The 24434-nt window shown below is 39.5% G+C and overlaps 1 protein-coding gene across 1 annotated transcript in view; it reads right to left on the bottom strand.

The window, feature by feature from the left end:
- The window catches only part of adcyap1r1b (adenylate cyclase activating polypeptide 1b (pituitary) receptor type I), a 46804-nt gene that overhangs the window by 5760 nt on the left and 16610 nt on the right, over positions 1-24434 (bottom strand). Inside the window, exons 3-13 of the mRNA XM_017721597.2 lie at positions 14168-14264; positions 8964-9074; positions 8378-8481; positions 4707-4804; positions 4143-4275; positions 3453-3606; positions 2197-2257; positions 1995-2064; positions 1821-1912; positions 1569-1698; positions 1282-1323 (exon numbers count right to left, since the gene is read on the bottom strand). Of these exons, the coding sequence (XP_017577086.1) occupies positions 1282-1323; positions 1569-1698; positions 1821-1912; positions 1995-2064; positions 2197-2257; positions 3453-3606; positions 4143-4275; positions 4707-4804; positions 8378-8481; positions 8964-9074; positions 14168-14264 (1092 nt within the window). The remainder of the gene's footprint in view (positions 1-1281; positions 1324-1568; positions 1699-1820; positions 1913-1994; positions 2065-2196; positions 2258-3452; positions 3607-4142; positions 4276-4706; positions 4805-8377; positions 8482-8963; positions 9075-14167; positions 14265-24434) is intronic.

Below are 24434 nucleotides of genomic sequence, written 5' to 3'. Positions count from 1 at the left end.
TATCCTAAAATAATTATGGCGCTCCACAGACGTTCTTTCATTTTAGGTTAAATGAGAATACCTCAGCTCTTTAGCATTTGCAGTAGTGTGAAGAAGTCTCATGCAGCTAGAAAAAAATCTCAACAGTATGTTTTTTCAAATGAAACATAATAAGTTGCTAAAAAATCTTGATATCTGAGTTAAAAAACACAGTTAGCATACAGGTTTGATTCATGACTTCTCGGCGCACTCTAGCCGATGCATGGATTTGTCACATTCCATCAGTAGCACAGCTGATTTAATTTAATGCAATAAACAAGGTATACAAACTATAACTGCTCGTCTTAGTCGGCTTTAAAAATTGTTAAGCTAACATAAACATAGAATCATAATATATTGTTTATTTGCATTTATTCTAGCGTTAGTCATTTTTAACAAATGAGCTTTACATTTAATTTTTATATATAAGACATTTGGGTAACACTACTATAGCATATTATTCATAAGTGCATTACACCTACATAAGCTTGTCATGATAACTGACATAACCCTACATACATGTCTATAAATGCCTATTCCAATAAGCCTTATCAGTCCTAAAGGCTACTTTTGCTAACTTTGATCAAAATTTGCAAATGTAACCTGTATATGGTTTGACACCTATTAGAATTAGCTTTTAAGTGATTAAGTGATACTTTTTTGATCCCACAAACGGGGAAATTCCACCTCCGCATTTAACCCATCCGTGAAGTGAAACACCACATACACACTAGTGAACACACACACTAGGGGGCAGTGAGCACACTTGCCCGGAGCGGTGGGCAGCCCTATCCACGGCGCCCGGGGAGCAGTTGGGGGGTTAGGTGTCTTGCTCAAGGACACCTCAGTCATGGACTGTCGGCACTGGGGATCGAACCGGCAACCTTCCGGTCACAGGGCCAGATCCCTAACCTCCGGCCCACAACTGCCCAAGCATTTTATAAGCATTTATGTGGGGTTATGTCAGTTGTAATGACAAGCTTGTATAGGTGTCATGCAGTCTTATGAACAGTAGCTACCCTTCAGTAAAGTGTTACCAATGTTTGCACAATGCTTTATGTCATTCCTAACTTCATGTCTAGGAAGTGTGTGCATTTTTCATACATGTCTTGCTGTTTTAATAGTTATGATAATAACAGTTACTTATACAGCACATTCAATACATTTACTAAAATGTCTCTCTGTATAGAGCTTTACAGAGCAGTTAGAAACAATAAGAAATAAAATTCAAAATTTGAACTATGGATTTGCGCACAGACTTACCTCTCCATTAAGAAAGCAGTACAGCACGGCGACCACAAAGCCCTGACAAGACAAAGCACTGTTTAGAAAATACATTTCTGACAAATCCACAGATATCTAATTCATAAGAATCGTGCATAAAAGCATTTATAGCTCAAATCATAGAGAAGCATATACATTTTGCATCCACCACCAACTGAACAAGACGCAGGCTCAGAAAGTTCAGGTCCATTAAACAAATGTTCCTGAATCACAAAGCAAGTGTAATGGCTCAGGCCCCCACAAACGAAGCGATTGGGGTTAAATACCTGGAAAGAACCCAGACCAAGTTCAAACACGAGCCTCTCTCGCTTACTGACATCCTCCGGAGTGAAGGCAAACACAGTGTAGTGGATACCAAAGAGAGGGATGAGCAGAAGAGTGGAGCGGGCCAAACGCCTGTCAATCACACAGTATTAGACAGCAGTTGTCTGGTTATGGAAGAAATCTTAGCAAACTGAGCTCAGACACTAATCAAGAATATTCTCAAATTAAACATAAAATGTAGATGCAACACCTACAGGTAAATGCTGGACTCGTTTCCACCTATATCTGGAGACTGCAGCTTCTGGACAAGGATTATAATGATGCCAATGAAGAGAACAAAGTTGATCTGAAATCACAGAAAATAGGGAACATTCTTCAAACTGCTATGACAGTGATAACTGAAAAAAATCTGTCTGTCTCTTACCCACCATAATAGAGGCAATGACTGGTCCCTTTATCACCCACCAGATGGCAGCATTGTCATTTATGTCCCAACATCTAGAACAGTAATTTATTCAAATGAAAGGCACATTGACACATCAAAGGAGTGTTGCTGCTAATATATATGTATTGTAGTACAGTATGATATGTACATTAATTCTACCCCATCAAGTATATATGCTGTCTTACCCAATACCATCAAAATGGACTCGAAGAACCGCCCAGACTGTCACACAAACTGTTGGGGTTCCTGAATAAAAAGAAAAAGCACTGAATGAGTTATACATGCTGAAGTGCTGTGTTTGGTTAAAGTTCCAGCGCTATAGGATAATGTAGTATTAAAAATTAAAAGTATGTGGACACCCCTCCATATTATTGAATTCAAGTGTTTCAGCCACAGTCATTGTTAACAAATTTCTACCCTGTTAACTTCCTCAGAAAAGTTAATGCTTTTTTTGCATACAAAACAATTTTACACAATTAAATGCTATGAACTTTGTGGCAGCAGATTGGGGGGTCCCAGCATGATTGTACCCCAGTACACCAAGCGAGGTCTATAAAGACCTGATTTAACAAGTTTGGTCTGGAGGAACTCTGCAAAAGACCACTGAACTCAACCCCACCAACCACCTTTCAGATTATCTGGAACATCGATCGCACAATGGTTTTGGAATGTAATGGCCATCAAGCCCTTACAGGTATGAAAGTCAAGTGTCCACATACTTCTGGACATATAGTCTATAATAATACCTGAAGATATTTTCACAATGCACAATATGTATCACAATAATTAGTTTTCAAACAAATTAGATAGAGAAAATAGATGAAATGCAGCAGCAATTATTAATTAAATTAAAAAATAAGATAATGTCATAGTGGCACAGTGGCAGTACATTTTTATGTAGATACTATGCTATGTATGTCATGGTTGGCTCATCCTACTACTCCATGTACCTTTTCTGTTTACTTTTTGATCGTCCACGTGCATTTGTTTTTCCGTCTAGTCCGGACCCTTGTTTCGTGACTCCGCCCCTGATTGTTTCCACCTGTCCCTCATCATCCCTGTTGTATTTAAGCCCTGTGTTTGCTGCTGGTCTTTGCTGTTTGGGATGTTGTTTATTGTTTGAGGTTTGATGTATGTTGTTTTTCCTCCGGCCCTGTAGTTTGTGTACCTGTTCATTTCCATCATGTCTGTCACTCCTGCTCTGCGTATTGGCCATTTGAACCTGGACTTTATCGACCACAACCCTGTATTTGCCCTTAATAAAAGTCGCTTATCTCTGCATATGCGTCTGCCCCCTCGCTCCCCGTTACAATGTAGATGTTCACTCTTGTATAAGTACTGATGACACTCACAATATACTCTAAAAAATGCACTGTGACGTAATTTGCGATAAGGATAGCATGTACTGCACACCACTACTGCTGACTTTATTGAGGCTCACCCCAGCCGATGATGGTGTACCAGTAGAAATATCTCCTCTCAGGGAAAAATGTTTCCACCAGCAGAGTGAAGAGATACAGGCCCTCAATGAAGAGCCAGAAGTAGTTTGACAAAACGCAATAGTGAAAAAAAACCATCACCGCCTTACATTCCACCTGCAACAGCAAAACAAACACACGCTCCTTTTGTCATGCATTGTTTGCTGATAATGAAACAAGACTTTGGATTGTAAAAGGGGTATAAGAAAGCTTTACACTCTGAAAGACAGTTCAAAAACAGCTTTTCTACTCTTGCAATATCACCAAGGCAGGAAATGAGACTAGAAATGTCTCATAATGAGAAGTAGGTTAAAGCCCAAAGCAGCATCAACACATACCAGGTTCTATACCTAATTTTACTCCATGATATTAAAAATCTGTCAGCTATAGATGGATAGTTAGTTTTTAAAAAAAATTATATATATATGCATGTGTGTGTGTGTATGTGTGTGCCTGTATATATATATATATATATATATATATATATATATATATATACATACATATACACACACATACACATAACACAAAGGTGTGCGCATGTGCCTTTTTTTTTAAACAGCCAATATATAGCTGTGGAGAGAAATAGTGGAGAGAGAGAGAGAGAGAGAGAGAGAGAGAGAGACAGAGAGAGAGACAGAGAGACAACTCACAGTATGTATAAAACAGTGGTTGCCATCCTCCTCTGCATACAGAACTCCATCTTTGATGAAGACGGAGATTGCCCTCAGGATAAAAGACACAAACAGATTCATATGGATGAAGTTCCTGGTGCAGTGCAGCTTCCTGTGGGGAGATCAAACACCCTCATGTGTGGGAAATGCTGAACAAATCATTTAATCAAAACACCTTAACTACAGCATCATATCTTAGCCATAACATATTTATAGACCAGACAAATCACATTACCACCATAGTTTGTTCTGCAGTACATTATCACTGTCCTATCAAATCCTGGCTTTGATCATTTTACACCATCTGAAAAGGTTAATGACCTTTATTTTGTTTTACACTGTGTGAATATTTCATGGTAATGTCTACAATTACCTGGAAAGAAATCACTAACATTAACACAACAAATTGAAAATTGCATCAATATAAATCACGGTTCAGTGATGATGTACAGTCTGTCTGCACATCCATCTCAACTGTCTTCTGTGTTCCTTGTATATTTAAGGTTACAGGGGTCTTAACCCTTGGGACTATTGATCTCTCACCTGAACCAGCAGAGGATGACCATGGCGGTGGTGAGAGACACCAAAGAGGTGCTGTAGCCCACCGTGTACAGAGCCTTCACAGAAACATAATATTTGCCCTGGAGAGAAGAGAATACAAAAGCATATTATTAACAATACAAAAAAAAACATAATTTTAAGTTCAAATAACTGAATAAATCACTTGCATAAAAAATACAGAAACATATTCCAATGCACACTCGGTTTTTATAATGTATAATAATCAAAATCAAAAATATTTTTGTAACATTTTGGAAACACTGTGAGCCTTGAAGTTGGGGAAGAAGCTAAAGTATTACTAAGTTAACGTATCATTTTATCCCTAAAGTGGACCGCTAACAATCTTGCTCTAATATACAGCAGGATCCAACAGCATCCAACAGCAACTACAGGATCCAACAGCAACTACAAAGAATGGTGTAATAAACCTACAAAACAAGCACCATTAACCCCTTATAAAGCCAGGGCCTGCTGACCTAAGTATACCTGAACCAGTTTGTATTGAAGTCCCTTTAGCTACTGAATAATAAACCTTATTATGTAATAAGCCTGGGATTTTAACCGATTAACCAATTTAGAAACGTCTAAATTGCACCAAATGTAGTCCAGTTCAAATCAAACTGAAGAAAAAAGTCATTTAAAAATCGCTCAACAAAAAAGACCAATAGCATTCTTCCTCTGTCAGCTCACAGTAAAAACATCATAAAAATGACAGCTAATAGAAGAAAATGATTAAAATGAGGAGACCCATCTCTTCTTAGAGTGTAATTTGTTACAGTAGGCAATCAGTGCTAAGCAATAAGAGCCTGTAATGATAAAGTTCACTGCAGTCTAAGGCTTACAAGGGAAACGATGTAAACAGGCTGAGTTACTCTTACAGTTGCAGGAGTGGAATAGCAGCCAGATTGTGAGCGTGAAATGGAAGTCTCCATCGTCTGGCTGCTCCTGGTTGCATTAGAGGTTAATACAGAATTTAATAGATGTTCAAATGTGCACTTTGGATATTTTACAACGGCTTTGAACATCGCTCAGCCAATTAGATTTTAACACTGGAATTAATATACCAAATCTCTACATATTGTGACGGCCTAAAGGTGGACCCATTGCTATAACACCTCAAATTTGGGCAGAATGCTCCTCTCCCTGATTAAGGGCAGCTGTAAAGAACTAGGGAAGGAGCATGGGCTTTAAAAAGAGCCACTCTAGTTTGAGAGCGAGAGGGTCTTTGGCCATAGACCCACTTCCACATGGGCTGAGAGACAATGACTCTTAATAGGACTGAGTGGGGTTGAGGTGGGTTTACATGGAGTGATTACACTTATGATGTATAAATAAAGCAGTGTTTACTCGCACTGGTGTGTGTGTGTGTGTGTGTGTGTGTGTGTGTGTGTGTGTGTGTGTGTGTGTGTGTGTGTGTGTGAGCTCTCGTCAGGCTTCCCAGTCAGTGTGTATCAGCCCCTCCCCAGGCCAACACCACAATACATTATGCTTTAATGGTTTAGAAAGAAATGGAGATGACTAAATACTGCAAATATCAATATTGCCATTACGTTTTAGGTTTCAGAATCAGCATGACACATCAGAGAAACTGCACAGATGTCAACTTTTACTAAATGTAATAAGTATGGATACAAAACACATGGAGTTCCTATTCTTCAGAGGTTCCATTTTACATTTATGGCATTTGGCTGACACTCTTATTCAGAGTGACTTACAATTTGATCATTTTACACAAGTAGGCAAAGGTAGTGTTAGGAGTCTTGCCCAAGGACCCAGGTGGGGATTGAACCCCAGTTACAGCGCAGAAGGCAGAGGTGTTACCCACCACACTATACCAACCACAAGGATCCACTACAGATAATGTAATCATACTATACATCTTCAACAACAACACATATACAATACATGCATATTAGACAATAAAGTCTTATAGACACTGGTGAAAAGAGCAAGATCTTTTACATTTTTACTTTTGATCTTTACAGATGTATAGTATCTCACACACCTCATATTTAATTTTTGTGAGACACTGTATATTATATATATATATATATATATATATATATATATATATATATATATATATATATATATATATATATATAATCAAATGATGTGCTACATTTTTCTCTGTCAGTCCTATTCCACACATGGGTTTTCCACTGAAGTACATTGTAATAAGCCACAGGAAACTTTTAAGCTTCACTCCCTGCTTTCAACAGCTCAGCTGTTTAGGTCAGTGTGATAGAACATCTGTTCTCCTTCAAGAACAGTACAATGCACAGCTGTAAATTCTCCCAAATCTGAATAACAATCTACTGAGGACTTAAGTAGGTGGTCAAAAGCCTGCATGATTGCTTAATACTGAGTCATCCACACACAGTTGTCCACCCTTTGTTCTTTTTAAGCTTTAGTCAAAGTTCAGTCTAAGGTTACTGCTCTGGTTCACAATGTAACTTTTTTCTTCCAGTAACTCTTTTTTTCCTTAGGCTGAAGAAATGTGCATCTAACAGAGTAAAATTCATATCAAGAGTCTGCATCTAAAACAGGTTTGTAGAAACTATAATCTAACTCCAGTCTTTCAGCTTCATCTTTGTAAAGTTTTACAATTCATATTATTAGTTAAAGACCTTAATGAAAAATGGAGCCAAATATTTGCCTAGTTCCTAGCTGCAACTCTAAAATGAGATCTTCCAGTTTACAGGTCAGGAAAATCCCCTTCTGATGATAAGGTTTTGAAACACTACAATTACTTTGGTGTGTATTATTGGTGATGGACTTTGTTTGGATTGTTCCCCCAGTTTTATTGATAATTTAGTCGTATCCAAGTCCATTAACAAGACAGCTGAATGTGCTTGGAGGAGAATGCCAACCTAGACGTCTGCGCTGACTAGCATCATGCTGAGTTATAGGGGAGATAGCGGGCCACCCATAGAGCAAGGCCAATTGTGCGCACTTGGACTCCCAGCCACGGATGGAAGTAGCACTACCAAGGATCAAACTTCTCCTGATGATAGAGCCAACGCTTAGATGGTTGCGCCACTTGGAAGCGCAACAGGACTGTCTCCATGAAAGGGAAAAAAGCTATCTTGTTAGAGACTTCCACTACTTTGGTTGCGTTTACTAGCTTCTAGATCAGTGGCTAGGCTAGTAATCAGAATTGGATGACACCACAGGGATTTTCAATGGTTGTATAACGTATTTGCACAGTACATGTTGGATATTTCAGTCAGAGAACGCTGATGTATAAAATCATGGAAACAACATTTAATTGTAAATTCTGCCGAACTGTTTAGCCTGATTCAATCATGCATTACAGAATACTTTATAAAAATGCATAAAACATATAAAACGCTGGTTTTAAGGCTCTTTGCTTAGCCAAGTTCAAATGATATGTAATGTATCATTGTTAACACATTCAGAGACTATGGCTTAAGCTAATAAAAAGTGAATTGTATCAGCAAGTGAAATTGTCCCTGTCTGTGTGCTATCATGTTTTCTATTACCATACCACTAGAGGCAGAAATAACTGCTTTTTACTTATCATTTATCATTTAACTTGTAGAAATTAGTTTCCACAATTACACACATTGTGTACTATATCTAATGCATATCATGCAGTACATAGTTAGGTAAGTACTTATGATACTTACCAAATGACTGGTCTTGTTATCATCAAAGGGACACACGTCGATATAATGGGGGAATATGTCTGACCAGCCATCCTCAGTGCAGTTCCGCCTCACCTTTACGAACTCTAAAAACACAACTAGCCTGTTATCTCATCTGACATAGTAAGTCTAATACAGTTTTGGTCAAAGTAAATACACCAGAAGCTGGTTGTACAAGCAGCATTCAAGCATACGCTTGAACTTAAGTGTTTACTGAGTTAACTGTTACAATTAACTGAAACATGCTGCAATAGACACTATATGGCCAAAAGTATGTGGACAAATGACCATCACGCCTGTGTAAGCTTGTTGGGCGTCCCATTCTAAAATCATGGCAATTAATATGGAGTTAGCCCCCTGTTTGCAGCTATACTAATTTCCACTCTTCTGGAAAGACTTTCCACAAGATTCTGGAGTGTGTTTTTGGTTAAAAGAGCATTTGTGAGGTCAAGCATTGATGTTGTATGAGAAGGCCTGGCTTGTAACTGACCTTCAAATTCATCCCAAAGGTATAAAACATGAGTCACTGTCTTTGGATAGACAGAACTGACTGGCAGTTGTCACTCACCATTAAATTCCTCACTCATAACCTGAAAAAGTTCAGGGCAGGGCATCCACACCTCTTCCCCTATTCGTGCTGGTTGCCAGCATGTTAGGTTATCCCACATCCAGCGACACACTAGAGGAGCAGAGAAAAAGAAAGTACAGCATTACTTCTAAATCTAAAAATGCAAATTCTGAAATATTGAACCTAAAGAATTCAATGGTTAGATGTATTGATGCTTTAAACCTGCACTTATTCTATTCTCATCATTCAAAAATGTCATTGTCAGAGACTATAGCAGCCTATAGCTGCATAGAGGCACCTCTGGACCAGTTTATGTTGGGCTATTTATGGCACCTGAGAGTTGAATAACCCAGTTTGAGCTATATTTAGTGGCGTGGCTTGACAGACTTTCTTTACTTTACAGTGGAAATGTGGGTAAGAGACAAGCAACGGAAATAGTCCTCCATCTGGCACCATGTCTTTGAAAAAAGGCCTGGTAATGAGTTCTTGTTCCGTATTTAAAACATATTTAAGCTGTCTGACAGAACACATGACAACAGGATCAGTCTTTTATTTTTACATGTCGAAAGATTCAGATAAAAAGACTTCCAAGTGTCAAATCGGAGATATTGGATAATTCCTGAGCTGTAGACACAGATATACTCTCTCTAAGCTTAGCCGAACAGCCACACAAGGATTTACCATCACTTTATGCATGAGCAGAATATCACAGCTTTTCCTTCACTGAGTCCTGCATTTACACACTTACAGTAAAAACAGCTTAGCTTGGAAAGGAATAACATGATAGGTAATACCCTATGCTTCCCAAAGAATTCTATACACTGAGGAGATCAGAGTGAAAGAGAGAATTAAACAGGGTGCTTCTGTTACTGCACCTTAAGGCTGATATATGTAAATGACCTGGCACTCACACTGTGCAAAAAGCAGTCCAGGCTCAAACACTCCTTATAACTTCAACATAAGTGGACAGACGAAACAGCTGTAGGCTGAACAGGTGGATATAAACCTGTTTGTTTTTGTGATGTCACAGAACAAAAGCCTGTGGTTTATTTCATGCCCACATGTTAGGTATGAAACTGACACAACTAGCAACTATGGCAGCCCCCTTTTAAAAGCAGGCATTAGTGTCTCAAAAGTGTGTTGCTAGGTCGCTTCCTGTAACAGCCGGAGCTGTGAAAGTGACTAGACAGGGGCACAGGTCTCAAACACTGAGCAACAATACAAGAATATTTACCATCAAAATGACAGTATTTCATCTTTCAACATTATATATATATATATATGTGTGGTCACAATATGGTGCCTGTCTTTGTACATAATTTGCATGCATGTAGTTCAACTGTGAATATGAGCAGTGCAGACTGCCCAGGCAGAATAACCTTTCACACCAAGCAATTTGTCTAAGCCTCCAGATCAAACTGCACACTAACACAAAACACATTGATAAAGATTCCCATGCAGAAGAAGAGAGTCCACACCTAAAGAGACCAGACTCGATTTTCATTCAGAAACAGCTCTGTACGCTTTACACTGTACTCATATGCATTTTACCTCATTGAAGTTTTTCTTGGTTTGCTAATAGCATCAGCTGTTCTTTATCAAGCATAACACATTTTTTCAGAGTGATGGCAGGAACAGTGGTATGCCTTTTAAATGATGTGTAATAAATGATTTTTTTTTAATTATGTAATCTATATCTTGTGCTATATTTTATGTGCATATTATCTAATTGATTGTTGCTTTATGTTACATATTTAACACTGACCTGACATTATCATCATAAATCAGGTCAGTACACACACACACACACACACACACACACACACACACACTCACACACACTCACACACACACACACACACTCCAGGCAAGAGTCCAATAAGGTGATATTTAACAGGCATTCTTTTACCTCATGGTGGTCTGTGCCTGTAAAGCATCACTCATTAAAGAGTTTATCTGCCATATATATTACCCACTCATCACTACAGCACATTTACAAGAAACCACACGTCCACCAACTGCTTGCCAGTTGTCTTTCAGCTCACAGGCTATTCAACACACAAAAACCTATTTTAAGCCTCCACTGTCCAACAATTTGCCTTTGTCATGTTGATCTACTGGTATGCTAGGATTTGAACAGCTATTCATACAATAAACATCACAGCTCTGTTCAAAGCCTCTTAGAAATCCTATTTCTAAATCAAACCAGTGTATTTCTCCTAGTTAGACAAAGACATGAATGCACCGCTTTAAATGTAAGTTTGCAGAATTGCCCATTCAAAAGCATGGATCAAACTGCCATTGCCCTAGAAAACATAGCTGTCAGAGAGACATGTCAATCAAGAGCCGTCATAACTGTTTTTCAGATTGGAGAATGTGTCTAACAGTGTCGGAGAACTGTCAGGCACTCTTATTCTGCCTGTCAGTTAGCAACTTTTTCATTTCTCTATTGGGCCAGCAAGGATGTACACAAATTTCATCATACAGTATTTTTTTATATTATGACATGATACAGTATTTTTTTAAAAAATTGCTTGAATTTGTTTAACTTAAAGTTTAACTACCAAAGCATCTGCAGAAAGCATAATAAACACAATTAAGTTCACAGTCAACATTACAGACAATGTTATAAATAATTTCAGTGCTGAGAAAGCTTTCGTGGAGTGTTATTTAGTAGAACAATGGCAACCACTCCAGTTAATGTCATTCTCAAATATTTTTGCTAGCATCAAATCTAACTCTTGCAACCCCCCCCACCCATTTAAATATAATATTTATATACTCTAAATCCCTAATGTTTTGTTATACTATATAAGTATATATATAATCTATAATATAATACTATATAAGACTCAAATGTCATCTCAAGCTGAAAGAAGGCAGTGTTCATGAAGACAAGCACAGAGAGATTCATCATCCTTCATTTACAACCTAACATATCACATTCCACCTGGTTATATCTCTGCTAGGCATTCTGCAGAGGGCTTGCTGCTTTATGCCATCTGGGAAACACGCTAGATTGCACTACAACTGTTCATCTATTAACAGCCTTCCCACCTTTATGCTAAGGAAAAAAGTCCAGATGGTAAAACAGCCAAGAAACCATTTTATAAATAGACGCAACAAAGCAAAGGAGAAAGCGCGTTGTCCATATGACGGCATAATCCCATGGAGAATGTAAGGACGTTTGAGTGACATGCTCTTCCTGGAAGCCATTGGAACATTTAGTCAGTCCCAAATAGCATTATCTCTGATTAGGATTTCTCAAATCCTGCCTTCTCTCTGGAAAGCTGTGTTAATTACTCGAGTAGAAAAGACACAGACTCACGACTAGCTACAAAGCCCAGTTGTACTTGTATTTCCAGCATCTCCCACAGACTTCCTTTTTATTTCAACTGATTGCACTCTGAACGCAACTGTCCCACATTATGTTCTGAGATAACGACTTACAAAGTTGCATAATTCACTTTGGTCCTGAAAAAACGTATGCAAGCACACAGTAACATGCTCTTCTCTCTCTGTCTCCATATTATCTATATTATCCCCTCAACCTCTCTTTCTGAGGGGATATGTGTCATACCATCAGTGGTTCATTATCAGCAATGGTCTTCACTGTCTACAGCATTATGGTCATGTCACACACTGACAGCAGAGCAGGGCTCCAGAGTGAGCTCTATAAGATCTGTGTGGACACATGCATATTTATATATCTAATCAAGCCTCAATTCTGCAAGAGAGCTCTCTAAACTAATGTTTTCAGTAAAGTCCCCCAGTAGCCAAGTCTTTTCTGAAGGATAACTCCACTGTTTACTGTTGATACTACTGATACAGTTCCACATGTGCAAAGAATAGTCAACTCATATTGACTTGGTAGATAAAATCATGCCAACATTAAGGCTGCGTTTACATTATGGTAAACCCCACTCTTTGGGGGCTGTCACTAAATCAAGCAAGTTTAGCTGTCCAATATTCCATTAGCTGTCTTACATCCTAGCTCTCAGTACTTAGTACTTCTCAATAGAGCCTGACCCATAAATTGTAATGCAGATGAGCTAACTGCAGATCATTATCATCATCATCATCATCACTTTTATTTAAATGGCACTTTTCCCATGCTCAAAGGACGCTTTACAGTCAAAGAACATCAGATAAATCGGTATTTATAACAGCTTATAATGACAATAAAATAAAATAAAAAAAACAAATGGTTGGAAGACATCCTTTAAACATGTTATGAGTGTTGTCATGTAGTTTGTCCTTCAGAGCAGAGATCTGTTTTCATACAGATCAACAGGAAACACAATAAGAAATGATTTGCTCCACTGTAATGCAAATGTGGCTCTGATGATTTATCCCATTGATAACGTCTCTTAAAATTTTGTATAATAAAACCATATAAAACAACAACCAAACACAGCTACTGTGAGATGCTAACACCAGTTGGAGAGTTCATGGTATTTATCTTCTTTCTGGTTAAGTTTTAAAGTTTACAACTGATAAGTGACAATTACAGTAAAGAGCCGTTTGTGTAATTTTGGCCATAAAATTTAATTTAAAGGCTGGTTGGCTATCGATGACCATGACTGTTAACTCTTTAAAGGAATGGTTCTGTGAAAAACCTGAATAGTCACCCAAATAGCCCAAACAGTTTCTGTAAAGCACATCCTCATAACTTCTTTCGTCGAACTGTTTTCATTAAGGTCACACTTTTGCTGCAACCTTTTTGTTATGGGCAGTCTTTTCAGACAATATCAAGGCTAATATTCGCAAAGTAGGACTGATCTTAATTTCACCATATCTATGACAGTCATTGTCATAAATGCCAACTCTACATCAGCACTCCTACTCCTGAGGTGATCAATGCAGACCATGTTGTCTAAAATGGCTATTCAGAGTGTTCAGCTACACAGTGCTCATTTTTATAGTTCATAGTCATAACATGCCACCTCACCAAATGTGCACGACCTTAATGAAGACCTAAATGCAGTTCAAGAAGTTTTGTTAATGCATTTTACAGGAATGATTTGGGCTATTTGGGTGACTATTGACTTCTAGTGTTTGTTAGCAATGTTAGCCTCGCCAAACATGTCTTGGTTCATTGGTTAAGTAATGAATTGTGCAAATTTCATATTTCACCAAACCAATCTTTCATCAGTATTGTGCTTTACCAGACACACTCACACAAACAAACACACACTTTTTACCATATTCAGGGTCGCTGCCTGGGTCGTCCAACGCCATCTTCTCCATGCATTTTTCTTTCTCTAGTTCCATGACACAGTCGGGGTGCATGCAAAGTATCTGCAAAATACGGAAAATACAGAACTTTATGATCATATCCAGACAGCCAGACAACTCCAACCATCAACTTTTTCACTCAGAAGTTATTTGAAAAGAAATTATCTCTTGATACTGGTGTCAATCAGGCTTTGTCAGAAACGCAGAGGTCATGCAGTCTTTGCTGCACCAGCCCTGAATGAACCTTTACCCCCTTTCACTAATCTGACATATCTGCACAGCTAGAAATGGCCACAGCACTGCCAGTTGCCTTGACAATGGTATTGAGAGCCAGCTGAGATGCTGAAAACATATTTGTTAGTTACATAACACCGTTTCCATTTTAAGTCTGCTATGGAGGCTCACTGTGCTGGAGTGAAACAGGCATGCCAAAGCAGACACATTTCATAGATTACAACAAAAAAAAGCATTTTAACAGAATTATTTAGAAGAAGTGTGAATGTTTGGCCTCACAGTAATTTAATTCATCACAGAATTATGCATGTATTACTTAATCATAATAATAACAATTAACATTACAGTCAAAAGTTGATATGCCCTTCTACGCTGGGTCTGTTAATACACACACAGGTACACTGTGATCAGTATGAAGGTTATGAATCTGCATTTTGTGCCTGTTTTGATTAGAATCACTCTTGTGGAGTTTTTCCTTGCCACTGTCGTTACTGGCTTGCTCATGGGGGCCTGGAGCCAGATTTTCTTTTTCTGTAAAGCTGCTTTGCAACAGCTCTGGCTGTAAAAAGTGCTAAATAAACTTTGACTTGACTTGACTTTCACCTTCTGTCAGTGATTTTCCATCCACTTTGAGAATCTTCCAAAAACATTCCTGTTGTGTTATGGCTCACTTCTGTTTGTGAAACGTAGTTCAGGTGTATTCATGATAATGAAAGTTTTTTCTGAATTTGCATTGCATGCATGAGTCTATGCATCTTCTATTGTACTGTGTATTGGATAATGCGGTTAACTGAGTGCATTATTGCATAATGTAGACATCTTTCTAAGTTTCACTTCCTATGTATTCAGCTAAACAAATGCAAAATCACATCAAGTCACTTCCCTTAAGTAGGTTCCTTTAAGTGAGATTTGTAGTATTTGTAGTAGACTTAAAGAAAATCTCTCTTTTCTACAAGTGATTTTGTCTTATTTTAGCTAAATACACAAGAAATATCTTGTGCAGTGTTTAAAAGCTTCAGCAAAACATGCTTTTCACACAATATATTAAGCAAACTTTGATGACAAACTTTTTAGAAATGTAGGTTTGATCATTTTTGGATGCCTAGTCCATAACCAGTTGAGAGAACGTTGAATATCAAGCAAATGTCCATTTAAATCAAACTGTCTGCAATGCAAAGGGATGGTGCTTTTTGTGGAAGGAACTGCCAATGTTAAAGCATTTGATGCAATATTCATGGCTTCTTTGCTTTACTTGTTTATTTATTCTACAGAATCATATACAAGTGATAGAATACCTGTGGTGAAGGTCACATTCAGTACGAAGTATATAAAACCTATTGGCAGAACTGTATTAATACTGATTATCATAATTCCAAAATAAATGTGGTTAAATCACTGCACTCAGAGTGAGGCATCATTGTGTTTTCATGGATATTTACACTTACTAATTCAGCACTGTATCTGTTTTCAAACTGTGATGCAGTGATCAATAGACCTTTTGCTTGACATCGGTCAGGCCTGACTGGCCCCAGTGGACCTATATGTTTAGCTGGCAATAGATGTCGGTTACCCTGACTGTGCATGTAATACCATTTACTACAAAAGAGCCTACGAAATGATTGGGAGACAACAAAACCCAAACACTGCCTCTGAAAGGGTTTTAAATAAGGAGGTAGAACATAAACACTTCATTTTTTGTGCTAGGCTACAGCTCACTCAGCCCTGTCAAACTGGATCTACACTGATTCCAAGGCCTTTATTTGTAAATTGACTGATGTATGTGAGCCAAATTCATCAGCCATACATTCTGTTTTAATAGATTATCACCCTATCACCCCAGAGAGAGAGAGAAAGATAAAGAGAGAGAGAAAGAGAGAGAGAGAGAGAGAGAGAGAGAGAGAGAGGGAGAGAACGCAATGACTTGAGGGCGAGACACAATGGCAAAAAATAAAGCAATGGCATTTATACACACAGAGAAAAACAACACTCAGGAAACAACACACACACACACACACATTCGCCTCTAGTAATTAGCCTTGATGTTGCTAAGCAGCAGGTAGTTTTGGAGACAGAGCATGAGAGGGCATCACAGCAGGGGGATATTTCCCCTGAATCACAGCTCATCTCAGATTAATGTCTACACATCATTACAACAGACAGGCAAGCTCGCTCTCTCTCTTTCTTTCTCTCTTTCTCTCTCTCTCTCTCTCTTTTTTTTTTTTTTTACTCAACTAAAAGCAACTAACTTCAGGCCTAAAACCCACACAGCCCACCAGAAATGTATTATGTTATAAATTAACATAATTTTGCAGTCTATCTATAGTAGCCTAAAGCTGCACTATGTAAGATTTTTTTGTTAAAATTGGAAGAAGTAGCATTAATGAAATTGTGAGAAAAGCATGGTACAATAAGGACCACATCATACACATTTAAATATTAATGTCACATGCACAGGGTCTGCTTGGCCCAGTAAGCCAAGGCTCAATTTTCAGGTTTCAAATTTAAGGTTTAAAATTATTATACTGATGAAAATATGAAGACATCACTAGATGATTTGCTTACATCCTCTAAAGACATGTCATTCAAGTTTTGACTGAGTTCTCTTTGAATACTCCTGCAATCATCAGATCTGCACAGAGAAGGAAACAGACCCAACCTTACAAAATCTTTTTACAACAGAAAAGTTGTAAACAGCCAACAGGCATAAAGATGTGTCAAACTAGGCCATAGATCTGTCTATCTTGCTAGCAAGCCAGCTAGCGAAGTATAGTCTCTAAGTAAACTTCCAGATTCAGAATCTATTTTATTGACCTGGGGCCATATTACAGAAACTTCAGAAATCTTACCTGCTTAGTCACCATGACAACTAGGGATGTCCCGATCAATTTTTTCTGCCCCTCATCCCGATCAGAGTCATTTAATATTGACCAACTTCCGATATCGAGTCTCAATCCGATACTTACAGTATATTTTCCTAGATAATACTATTGCACAGTGCACAATTCAAGTACATTACAGTTAAAATCAATCCAATGTATATGCTTCACAACTGAATAGTTCTGCAGTGCATTAAGAAAAACACTGTCTGCATCCGAGCTATATATTTTTATTATTATTAATTTAACAAAATAAGTAAACAAACTAAAAGATGTATTTATAAATAGCTTGGATAAATTCCATTTAGTGCAGCAGTGCAGTAGTAAAACTAGAATGCTCAAAATGAGTAATATAATTATAATTCCACTTTAAAGTGTTGTAATAGCTTAATATTCACAATCATGACAAATACCAAAATTCCACCTAGGGCAGCATTATAGTATACAAAAATGAAAAATCAGAAATCTCAATTCCACTTAAGTGGTGTAACAGCTTAACTTGAATATGTAAAAAAACAATATACCTTTCCATTTATTTGAGCAACAGCATTACAGAAACATATCAAAATAATAAAGCTGCACTGTACTTTTTTGTTATCTGGGAAGGCCAGTTCTTCAAGTGCTTTTATTGGACTGGCTACAGTTTTTCCTTTCTCTTATTCAGTTATGCACACTCCAAATGAAGTGAAGGGTTTTTTGAGGAAAAGTATCTCTGCCGTGTTAGGTGACAGCTACGGTTCCTCTTCTCATCAGTGACGTTTGAGACTGGACTAAAGAGTCGCTGACTGTCCACACTTGTTGGGCGGGGTTCTGGAAAGGGTCCCACCTACAGACTCCATAGTCTTACTGGGAGACTTCAATGCACATTGGCAATGACTGGGAGACCTAGAGAGGTGTGATTGGGAAGAACGCCCTGCCTGATCTAAACCCGAATGAGGAATTGTTATTCGACTTCTGTGCCAGGCATGGATTGTCCATAACAAACACCAAGTCCAAACACAAGAATGTTCATAAGTGTACATGGTACCAGAGCTCCTTGGGTCAAAGGTCAATGATCCACTTTGTTGTCATTTCATCTGACTTGGGACCATATGTTCTAGACATTCGGGTGAAGAGAGGTGCTGAGCTGTCAACTGGTCACCATCTGGTGATGAGTTGGATCAGATGGCAGGGAAGACTGATGGTCAGACCCGGTAGGCCCAAGCAAATAGTGAGGGTGTGCTGGGAACAACTGTCGAAGGCTCCTGTTCGTAATGATTTCAACTCCCACTTCCGGGAGAGCTTTTCTCATGTCCCAGAGGAGGTAAGGAACATGGAGGAGTCTGAATGGACCCTGCTCAAAACCTCCACTGTGGAAGCTGTCAGGCGTAGCTGTGGCCAAAAGCTTGTGGGTGCCTGTTGGGGCGGTAACCCAAGAACCTCCTGGTGGACACCAGTGGTGAGGGAGGCCATCAAGCTGAAGAAAGAGGCCTTTAGGGACTGGATGGCCCGAAGGACTCCCGGCTCAGCAGATAGGTACCGACAAGCAAAAAAGGTGGCAGCCGCAATGGTGGCAGAAGCAAAATCCAGGGCATGGGAGGAGTTTGGTGAGGCCATGGAAAAAGACTTTCGTTCAGCCTCAAAGAGGTTCTGGACAACTGTCCGGTGACTCAGGAGCAGTCGGAGTGGCTGCCCCCAAGCTGTATTCAGCATTGTGGAGAAACTCTGACTTTAAATGAGGTTATTGTCAGTGGTCAGTGGAAGGAGCACTTTGAGCTTTGAGGAACTCTTTAATCCGGAAAACATGCCTCCCTCACGGGAGTCAGGGCCAGAGGCTTCTGGTATGTCAAGTTCCATCTCCCTGGTGGATGTCACTGAGGTAGTTGGCAAGCTCCTCAGTGGCAAGGCACTGGGGGTGGATGAGATTTGTCAGGAGATGCTTAAGGCTCTGGATATTGTGGGGTTGTCATGGCTAACACGCCTTTGCAATATTGCATGGACCTTGGGAACAGTACTTGGAATGGTGAACCGGGGTGGTAGTCCCTCTTTTTAAAAAGGGTGACTGGAGGGTGTGTGCCAACTATCGGGGTATCATACTGCTCAGCCTCCCTGGGAAAGTCTATGCCAAGGTGCTGGAAAGAGACTTCGACCAATAGTTGAACCTCAGATTGAGGAGGAACAATGCAGATTCCATCCCGGCCATAGAACAATGCACCAGCTTTTTACCCTCTTACAGATTGTTGACAGGGCATTGGAGTTTGCCATCTCAGTCTACATGTGTTTTGGACTTGTTTCCACTCCTGTTTGTGATATTCATAAACAGAGTGTCAGGGCGTAGCCAGGGTCAGGAGAGCATTATGTGTGAAGGCCAGAGGGTGGTGTCTCTGCTATTTGCAGATGATGTTGTTCTTTTGGCTGAATCATATGGATGCCTCTGGCGCTCACTGGAGTGGTATGCAGCTGAGTGTGAAGTGGTTGGTATGTGGATCAACACCTCCAAGTCTGAATCCATGGTCTTAGTCTGTAAAAGGATGGCATGCCCACTCCAGGTAAGGGGAAAGGACTTGCCCCAGGTGGAGGAGTTTAAGTATCTTGGGGTCTTGTTCATGAGTGATGGGAAGAGAGATCGTGAGATCAGCCACAGGCTGGGATAGGAGGCAGCACTAATGCGGTCACTGTACCGGACTGTAGTAGTGAAGAGGCAGCTGAACCATAAGGCAAAGCTCTCTATTTGCCGGTTGGTCTACATCCCGACCCTCACCTATGGTCTTGAGCTGTGGGTAACGACCCAAAGAATGAGATCGCAAATGCAAGTGGTGGAAATGAGCTTTCTTCGTAGGGTGGCAGGCTACACTCTATTTGATAGAATGAGGAGCTTGGTCATCTGGGAGGAGCTCAGAGTAGAGCCGCTACTCCTCCACATTGAAAGCAGCCAGCTGAGGTGGTTTGGGCATCTGGTCCGGATGCCCCCTGGACGCCTCCTGGTGGGGATGTACCAGGCACGGCCTACCGGGACAAGATCCTGGGGTCATTCTAAGACCCACTGGAGGGATTATATCTCCAAGTTGACTTGCGAATGGCTTGGGGTCCCCGGGAATGAGCTGGAGGACATTGCGGGGGACAGGGTCATCTGAGATACTCTGCTCTTTCAACTGCTACCGCAACCCTATTTGGACTGAATGATGATGATAACTTATCTACACTGAAAACTGTGGTATGACTTGTGAGGATTTTTTTTCTAACAGCATTTTAAAAGCCAGACACTGCTTCAGTGCCCGTCTTATTACCTTTGTGTGTTGTGTGTCTATGAAAACAGGTCAGATACACTATATTTCCAAAAGTATTCAGTCACCCATCTAAATCCATGAATTCAGGTGTTCCAATCACTTCCATGGCCACAGGTGTATAAAACCAAGCACCTAGGCATGTAAACTGCTTCTACAAACATTTGTGAAAGAATGAGTCACTTTCAGGAGCTCAGTGAATTCCAGCATGGTACCATGATAGGATGCCACCTGTGCAAGTCATGACATTTTCTCACTACTATATATTCCACAATTAACTGTCAGTAGTATTATAACAAAGTGGAAGCGATTGGTAATGAGAGCAACTCAGCCACGAAGTGGTAGACCACATAAAATGACAGAGCAGGGTTAGCGGATGCTGAGGTGCGTAGTGTGCAGAGGTCGCCAACTTTCTGCAGCCAAATGCTACAAACCTCCAAACTTCAGATTAGCTCAAGAACAGTGTATAGAGAGCTTCATGGAATGGGTTTCCATGGCCAAGCAGTTGCATTCAAGCCTTACATCACCAAGCGCAGTGCAAAGCATCAAATGCGGTGGTGTAAAGTGCCGCCACTGGACTCTAGAGCACTGGAGATGTGTTCTCAGGAGTGATGAATCACGCTTCTCCATCTGGCAATCCGATGGACGAATCTGGGTTTGGTGGTTGCCAGGAGAATGGTACTTGTCTGACTGCATTGTGCCAAGTGTAAAGTTTGGTGGAGGGGGGAATATGGTGTGGGGTTGTTTTTCAGGAGATGGGCTCTGCCCCTTAGTTCCAGTGAAAGGAACTCTTAATGCTTCAGCAGACCAAGAGATTTTGGACAATTTCATGCTCCCAGTTTTGTGGGAAGGGTTTGGGGATGGCCCATTTCTGTTACAACATGACTGCACACCAGTGCACAAAGCAAGGTCCATAAAGACATGGATAAGCCAGTTTGGTGTGGAAGAACTTGACTGGCCTGCACAGAGTCCTGACCTCAACCCGATCATCTTTGGGATGAATTAGAGTAGCGACTGCGAGCCAGGCCTTCTCGTCCAACATCAGCATCTGACCTCACAAATGCGCTTCTAGAAGAATGGTCAAAAATTCCCATAAACACACTCCTAAACCTTGTGAAAAGCCTTCCCAGAAGAGCTGAAATTGTTATACCTGCAAAGGGTGGGCAGACATCATATTAAACCCTATGGATTAAGAATGAGATCTCACTCAATTTCATATTCGTGTGAAGGCAGACGAGCGAATACTTTTGGAAATATAATGTAGCTAAAATAGTACAGCAATGGAGGTGAATACTGAGGAGACAGAGCTGAATGTGTCCCTGTATATTACACTGAATAACATTAGCGTTTGGGAAAATAAACTGAAACTGGAGAGCAGCAACACTCTGGAAAACAGCACAAAGCACTCTCACAATATTCTTAACTTTCAGTTTATTGTGCTTTAGTTTTGTTTTACATTTTTTACATCAGTAACAGCAACTAGCTCTCTGGCTAATTGGCTCAATTACTTTGATTACATATTTATTTTTCATAATTTAACTTTTCATAATTCCCTGCATTCATCTTGAATACAGATAATGCTTCACTTGTGTTATAGCTGTTTTCTGGTGAGGATTCTTCCCTAGTTTTCTTTGTGCTAATTGGTCTGATAGCCCTCTACTCCCTATGTGTGTGTGGCACTAGTAACATGAATCATGTTTAATAAACATGAATGTCTCATGCATATTTATGAGGTCACTGTCAGCAGCTGCCCTCAGCCTGGCAACATCACACAGCTGATTTCCATCATAAACGCACTGTGTGATTCACTGCTACACAACAATGGATCTACTGAAATAAGTAAATTCATGTCTTTTCTTCCTTGCTTTTACATGTTCTCTCATTCTCACACTTTCACCCACTCTAGAGCATTCACAACACATTCTGAAGATCTAAGCATGTGCTGAATGCCAACAAACATTTCAGAGTGTAACTTCTTAAATTCCCAGGCTTATGAAATCCTAAAGTCCACTGTTAAGTAAATATATAGAAAGCAATACAAACTAAGAGAGCTATTCTTAATAGGAGTGAGAAATGACAGCTTGGCCCAGCCCACCGCCCCTAGCCCTTTAAGGGATTAAATTAAAAGTTTTTAACAAATAAAGTTTTATTTAAGTTTAAAATAAAGGTAATATACCGACAAACTAGGAACAAGAATGTTTTGGTAGGTCTCAACAGTCGACTCAACACAGGGGCCTAAGCCCCTACCCTTTTTGTAAAGGACCAGCTGCTTAAAGACTTTTAACTCTGCTTAAAGAGTTTTGATTCTTTTGATCATATCAGTTAGACAGTTTAGCAGATAACACTCCAGCTCCATTTATTTGGCACTGGAATTCTCTTTTGGACCAAGAATATCACAGCCCTCTCTCAACCTTGCACAGCATCATTAGCTGAGATCCCCAGGGATCAGTCCTTGGTCCACTTCTGTTCTCCTTATACACTAAATCACTGGAATCAATGATCAACAATGGTCAATATGGTTCCTTTTATCATTGCTATGTTGATGACTTGCAACTGTACTTCTCATTTCCAGCCACTTCCAACATCTGACAGAATATATCCAACTATCATTCTCACATCTTTTTCAATCTGGACAAGAGAGAACTCATCTACCTCCCCAACACTGGACCTCTCTAACACTATTGACTCATCTTAATTCCCCTCATCATGTAAATCTACTATGAGATCCTGCAGATTCCTAATATACAACATCAGGAGACTACAACTCTTCCTGATGACAGGGGTGGCTCCTTGCAGGCCTTTCCTCATACCCCATATCTCCTCTACACAGCATTCAGAATTATGTGGCTGGTCCACAACCTCCTGAAGTTCTTCCATGAGACCTTGGTTCAGAACTACACACCTGCATAAAATCTTAGGCTTTTGATTTTGATTCTTCATATGTTCATACTTAAAATGTAGGGCTATAAGGTTAGGTCTCAAAGCTTTACTGCCCTTGCCCCTAAGTTGTGGAACAAACTGTTGTGCAATTTTCTCTCAGGTTATAGATTCTTGTAGTATTTCCAGGTACTCTGCAATGCTTTGCCTTCTACTGTTGCATGTTTTATAAGTCACTCTAGATAAGAACATCTGCTAAATCACTAAATCTAAACATAAAATGTTTGTGCAGAGTTTTTTTTAGATAGATAGTAATGTGATTTAAGGTTATGTGATTGTTTTAGACATTCATTCCAGAATAATCTCTATGTAGATCCGTGAGTATAGTCAGTAAAAGAAAGTCAGGATGACTGATTGAAATCGTCCTTAAGTACATAAGTATAAGTAAATTCCAATAAAATAATAAGTACAGTAAATTCCAAGTAGAAAATATGGCCACCTGATTTAACAATGTAAAACATACAAAGACACTGCAGAACAGTAAAAGTCCATCTATGGCCTCATGATACTATAGAGTTTGGACTCCACCTAAATGACAACCAACAGGCCTTTTTTTTTCTAAGAGAAACTGTGCCCTGTAACATCTCCAATATGCTTAATATGACAAAAATATTACATCTTGATAGATCCAAGGGGCTGGCAATGATCTGCAATCTAAACAGCAAAAACTAATGCTGCATTTCCAATTCCACAGTGGTAAGGTTATGAAAAGAGAATTTAGGTTTATAGGTTGGACAAACCTCTTTTAGAAGCACATTCCACATGACTGAAGTAGGCCACTGAATTATCTAACTGGCTACGACACAATACTTTTATGTCTTTGAAGAAACATAGACTTTACCATAAACCAAAAGCTGTACCATTCTTTAAATCCCACAACAACTGTTTCAACATAGCACATTAAAATGATGTAGAGTGATAAG

This window comes from Pygocentrus nattereri, chromosome 26 (assembly GCF_015220715.1).
Source record: "Pygocentrus nattereri isolate fPygNat1 chromosome 26, fPygNat1.pri, whole genome shotgun sequence".
NCBI classification, from domain to species: Eukaryota; Metazoa; Chordata; class Actinopteri; order Characiformes; family Serrasalmidae; genus Pygocentrus; species Pygocentrus nattereri.
Note: the sequence above shows the minus strand (reverse complement) of the source record. Positions and strands in the feature narration are given on the sequence as shown.